Here is a 6,015-nt window from a genome sequence, read left to right on the forward strand (position 1 = left end):
CTTCCTACCTTGCTCAACCACTAACTATAGATATAGAGAAAACTCAACACATCTCTAAACTCACTCCAAGATACATACTTACTTATGGGTGGTTTTCCAACAATGGCCTACCCGAACATCACTTCAAAGTTTCTATATTTTATTAAAAGATACTTATAAATATAAATTAGTTTAAAATTTATGAATGTTTATTTTATTAATATTAGTGAAATCGAGGCATTTTGTATATCTATATTTTATTTAATAAAATATTTAAAAATTACTAATATTTATTGAATTAATTAGTATTTTATTTGATCTTCAAACATCAAAATCTTGAATTCAAAACTTAGGTTTATAAAGATAGATAATTTCTCCTATTATTTTTTATTATTTAAAAATTTAAGGATAAAATTATCTAAAATATGTGTACACTTATTTAGGTTACATATGTTATAGACTACATATTATTAATAATATAGATAATAACGGAATTTACACCTTAAAAAATAAAAATAAAAAACAGTTTTTCACGTTATAAATAGGGTAGGACTCGGACGATCGTACCACAGCAGTTAGCCCCAATTAGCCAGCAAAAACCCATTTCTTTTTGCATCCAAACCTTTGAGAATGAACGTTGTAATGTCTACCAAGTCTTCACTAAAGTCTCTTCTCCATAGTGCTGAGAATGAGCACAACCCACTTACCATGTCTGATGAACAAATTTTGGAGCAAATTTACTCAACCCATGTCCACAGTGACACAAAGTTTGATGTCGACTCGCTTTTCACCCTTGTTGAGAACACCCTTAGACGTTCAACCCACATTGTTGACAATGTTGTGCAGGTATAAATTAAATTTTTCTTCTTTCCATCCATGTTTTCACTTCAAATATCCATGCATGCACTCATTTTAAATTTCTTTTACAGGGATCCCATGCAAGCTTGGAGCACATAGATGACAAGATCCCCCAATTCAATTCACCACTCTGTACCCTGAAGCAAATTTCTCATGAGGTCATTCACATATCTGACTAACTCAAAGAGAAAAGAAAAAAATAATAATAATATACACTTAATTATACACGCACAACATGATACTAAAATTGTGGTAGTGAATTAAATTGATGAAAATATAATGTTTAATAGCTCATGCATGGACATAACATAGTATGAGTTGTGGGTGGCAGATGTCATGCAAGCCTCCAAGTGAGGAAGTTGCTCACAAAACTACGTTGGCTATACTTAACAAGCTCTCCAACTATGAGTGGGATGCAAAGGCTGTGTTGACAATCGCTGCTTTTGCACTCGAATATAGCGAGTTTTGGTTCCTTGCTCAGTATCAACCAACAGACCCACTTGCAAAATCTATTGCTATTTTGAAGCGAGTGCCAGTGCTCACAAAGCCTGCAGCACTTCAAAAGTATCGCCAACCAATTGTTGAGCTCAACAGTTTGGTGAAAGCAACACTGCAAGTGATTGAGTTAATCTTTGAGTTGGAGAAGCTTACCACTTACAACACCAAGGATGTGCCTGCTTTGGAAGATGCAATAGAGCAAATCCCTGTTGATGTCTATTGGGCAATCATAACTATCGTTGCTGTAGTTACTCAAATTGATTGCCTCACCACTGAATCGTAAGTTTTTCACCAACAAATCTATTACTTGTTCCATAAAACCTTCTATACTATATTTTTCTAATATATTGATTATTGAAGAGAGCTCAAGCAAGAATTGTCTCACTATGGTCAAAAGATCAACATCATACTCAGCAAACTGAGGAAGCAGATAACTCTCTGCAGACAACAGATTGGTTAGCAATTAATAAAATAATCGTCTCTCGTTTTATTCTCTCAACATCTTTTTCCTTAAAGCTAGTGTGTTTCTCATTCAAAACTATAATATTATCGCAAGCTCCGGATTTTCTATGAAATTCTAATGAGAGGGGATATATCTACATTTTTGCAGAGGAGGTAGAATATTATCGAAAGCTCAGAAAAATTCTTCAGACCCCCACTGAAATAATGGAGGTGTTCAAGTTTCTGATTTTCTTCAAGGGTGCTCCTCAGCTACTGTTTGATGGTGCTACTAAGACCACGGTTTGTGATTCCTTCTCAAATTCATTAGAATTTGTTCCCGTACGAAAGAAAATGAGTGTGGAATTTATGCTTGATTTAGTTAATATTTTGCTCTTGTTCAAATTACTACATTTAAAAATGTTGAAACAATACACAAAATGACTCGAAATCCTCATAACTAAGGTTGTGTTTGGATTAGGAGATTTAAATAGAGTAATTTATTTGTTTAAAAATTTTCAATTTTTTTGAGATAAAATTTTTTGTTTGAATGAAAAATTTACAAAGAATTTAAATTTTAAATATTTTTAAAACTCTTTAAAATAGTAGAATTTTAAATCTTTTTAAAAAATAAGAATTTAAAATTTATTGTATATTTATCTTATTTCACTTATATATTTTATCTTATCTCTTCATGTGTTTAATTATTAAATATTCAAAAATATTTTAAAATTATTAAATATTTTCTAATATTAATTTTTAAAATTATGAAATGTTTAAAAATTGTTTAATATTTATTTTATTAAATATATTTAAAAATCTCAACATATGAACATATTTTTAAAATCAATTTTATTATGGTGTAATCAAATTACCATATCCAAACTAACAATTTAAAATTTAAGATATTTGAATTGATTTATCTAAAAAAATATTTTAAAATGATAGAAATTAAAATAAAAATAATTCAAATACAAAAAATTTCAAATTTCTTAAATTTCTGAAATTCTTCGTCCAAACATACCATAAAACTTAAAAATAATGATATTTAGACATCCAAATATTACAATATATAAATATATATATATATATATATATATATATATATATATATATATATATATATATATATTGCCATTACAAGTACATATAAATACAAACAAGACAAACTTTCTATCACTTCTCTTAGTCTTGTTTGGTTGGTAGAAAAAATGAATAAATTTGAATTATAGGAAAATTTTCACTTTTAAAAGATATTTTTTACTTTTATATTTATCGTCTACTCAAACAAAATAAATAATATTATTATTCCTATTTTCTCTTTCTTAACATAACATCATTAATATTTTGTTTGATTTTCTTTTGAAAAAACTGGTATTGAAATAATTAATTTTAAACATGATTATTGGATAAACAATTTTCGTTTCATGATAAAGTGGATTCATTTTTAAAATAAAAGTAAAAATATATTTTATAAGTTTCATATCCAAAATAATTATCATTACATGACGCCCTGCTGGTCAACAAGAAGGCACCACAAAACAGCAGCGAACAAAATTCATTTTATTTAAATTAGTTTTAAACTATTGAATATTTTAAGAATATGTGTTTAAATTAACTTTAATCATAAACTTATGTTGTGATATATATTTTTTAATTAAAAAAGTATAATATAGTTTTTGACACCGAAATAAATAAGACAAGTTTAGCAAAAGTTATTTGTTGGGTTATTGTTAAATTTATTTTCGACGAGCGTTTGAAAAGGGATAATTCATTTGAATACAGTTTAATAAGCTTGATGGTAACAATACAGATTTTTAAAATTTTACACGGTTTTAGGTAAAATTCAATTTTAAGATATTTATATATTATAAGAGAAGAGTAAAATAAAAAGCATGGTAAGAATTTGTGATAGATTTTTCTACTCCTATGTCTGTGAAATGATGTTTTAAAGTATCCACCGTTCAAGCAATTGTAGTTCTTAATCTTGATTCATTTTTTATTTGGTAGGTCGACATCACTGTGTTAAAAAAGAAGAACGTATATCTGTTTGTTTCTTCCTTAGACATCACGGACGAAGAGATTTTAGTACTCCGACCAGTTTTTGATTATATTAAAACTAATGATGAGTATAAGATTGTGTGGATTCCCATTGTGGAGCAATGGACGGAGCAACTGCGCAAGAAATTTGAGATTTTGAAAAGCAAGATGCCTTGGTATGTGGTGCAACATTTTGGAAGCATAGCAGGATACAAGTACATTAAAGAAGAATGGCACTTCAAAAAGATGCCTATGGTTGTGGTGTTGAACACTCGAGGAAAGGTGCAACACTCAAACGCATTCCATTTGATTCAGGCTCATGGAATGAAGGCTTTTCCCTATACATCTTGGAATGAAGAACAAATAAATAGGGAAATCAATTGGGTTGGCTCTGTAGTGGGCGGCATCCACGCGGACGTTAACAGTTGGGTAAGTAAATTTAACAATCATTTTTTAGATTTGTTAATTTGTCCATATGATTTGGTATTTAATTATCTTTGCAAGAATATAGAAAACTAGGATAAATTACAATGTGTTGTGATACTTTGTACGAGCAGATCGAAAAGCAGAAGTACATTTTCTTCTATGGAGGTAACGATAGAGAGTGGATCCAACAGTTCACTAAGTATGCGACTGCCCTTGCAAACGACGCTAATATAAAGGGCGCAAATATTTCCATCGAGTTGTTTTGTGTGGAAAAGGAAGACAAAAGCTTTGTGAAGCGTTTCTGGAGTGGCATTGAGAGTTTGTTTGTGACCAAGGTTCACAGGACAGTTGATGCTGTGACTCAAGAAGTGCAAAAGATGCTGTCTTACAAGAATGAGACTGGATGGGCTCTCCTTAGCAAAGGGCCAGCTGTGGTGTTGAGCGGTCACGGAACCACAATTTTGAAGACAGTGGCAGAGTTTGAGAAATGGAAAGAAGTTGTGATCAAGAAGGGCTTTGAATTCACCTTCAAAGAATACCACGACAAGATTGTTACCACCACTCACCGTTGCTCACACCTCGAACTTCCAAATGTTGCCGGAAAGTTACCAGAGACCATCAAATGCCCAGATTGTCCTAGGACAATGGAGATTTTCATCAGCTATAAATGCTGCCACAATGGGCATGCCGGGAATGCCATTCGCTAGATTTCAATGTGGTTGTCGTGTTTACTTTTCATGAACGAGTGTGTTAGAAGAAGAGACTTTCCTGTAAAGCTTGTCTTTCAGGAATATTAGCTTATTCAGTAAAATAAGGATCACTCTCTAGGAAGAAATAAAAATTGTGACTTTCGGTGTATGTTTGTTTTCTATGTAACAGGTGGTTGTAATGTTGAATCTAAGCATTCAATAAGCTTATCTATAGATTATGTTGAAATGGTTGAGTATGTAATGTTAAGGGATAGTTATTTGTGGTTTAGTTATTTAAATAAATATTTTGTATTATTAATTACATAATTAATTATAAATAAGTCTTTCTTTCAGAGGTTGTTTATTATTTATTGAGATCATTTTCTTGAGTGACTTTTTCCTATTTTTACTAGGGATCATCTCTAGTTGAATGAGCCACTTTCACTCAGCCGAACTTTATCATGTTTGTTATTTTTGTTAAGTGGGACTCATATTGTTAAGTGAAAGTATGAAACTCAACATTCACCCTTCAACTTATGAAAGCTCATTCAACAACTACCAACTTACTAAGCAAACATGCTTTATGCCCAAAATGTGCAAGACCTTTCTAGTCTTTCTCTTCATCATGTAAATCATCCAAAAGCTTTTAGACAACATAAATACAACGAATCCAAGCATAAATAACACAGCATCAAGATTTGGGGTATCAATCAAAATTCTCTTACCTTAATCGAACTTCCTAATAGAGAATAACAACTTGAAGTCCTAAAAACCCTTTCTCTAACTTCTCTCTCTAAAAAACTTGAATTATTAACTTATGAAGTTCTCTTTTCAAATTTTTCCTAATATATCTTAGCCTTCATCAAGCTAAATCTCACACACTTGAGTTATATGTTGTATAACTTAAGCGTACGGTTATTTCAATACTAACTCATGTCCCTCGGGAGTAACACAACAACTAACAACACATATCAACACTCACATAATCACATATGTCATAAATATGTAAGATGCATGTTGTTAAACTGTGTTATGAACTTAGGACTAGAGAAAACATGTTATTTTAAAAGTTGAAATATCTCATTAT

At 30.6% G+C, this 6,015-nt stretch overlaps 1 protein-coding gene across 1 annotated transcript; it reads left to right on the plus strand.

The window, feature by feature from the left end:
• The first annotated feature begins 538 nt into the window (after positions 1 to 538).
• Positions 539 to 5,281, plus strand: LOC109805030 (protein SIEVE ELEMENT OCCLUSION B). The gene is made up of 7 exons (XM_020366963.3): positions 539 to 825; positions 909 to 995; positions 1,169 to 1,614; positions 1,696 to 1,790; positions 1,946 to 2,076; positions 3,784 to 4,242; positions 4,371 to 5,281. Exons 1-7 carry the CDS (start codon positions 610 to 612, stop codon positions 4,944 to 4,946), a joined length of 2,010 nt encoding a protein of 669 aa, XP_020222552.1. The 5' UTR covers positions 539 to 609; the 3' UTR covers positions 4,947 to 5,281.
• The last annotated feature ends 734 nt before the right edge of the window (positions 5,282 to 6,015 follow it).

The sequence above is a fragment of the Cajanus cajan genome, chromosome 7 (assembly GCF_000230855.2).
Source record: "Cajanus cajan strain Asha chromosome 7, NIPB_CcT2T_4, whole genome shotgun sequence".
Lineage (NCBI taxonomy): Eukaryota > Viridiplantae > Streptophyta > Magnoliopsida > Fabales > Fabaceae > Cajanus > Cajanus cajan.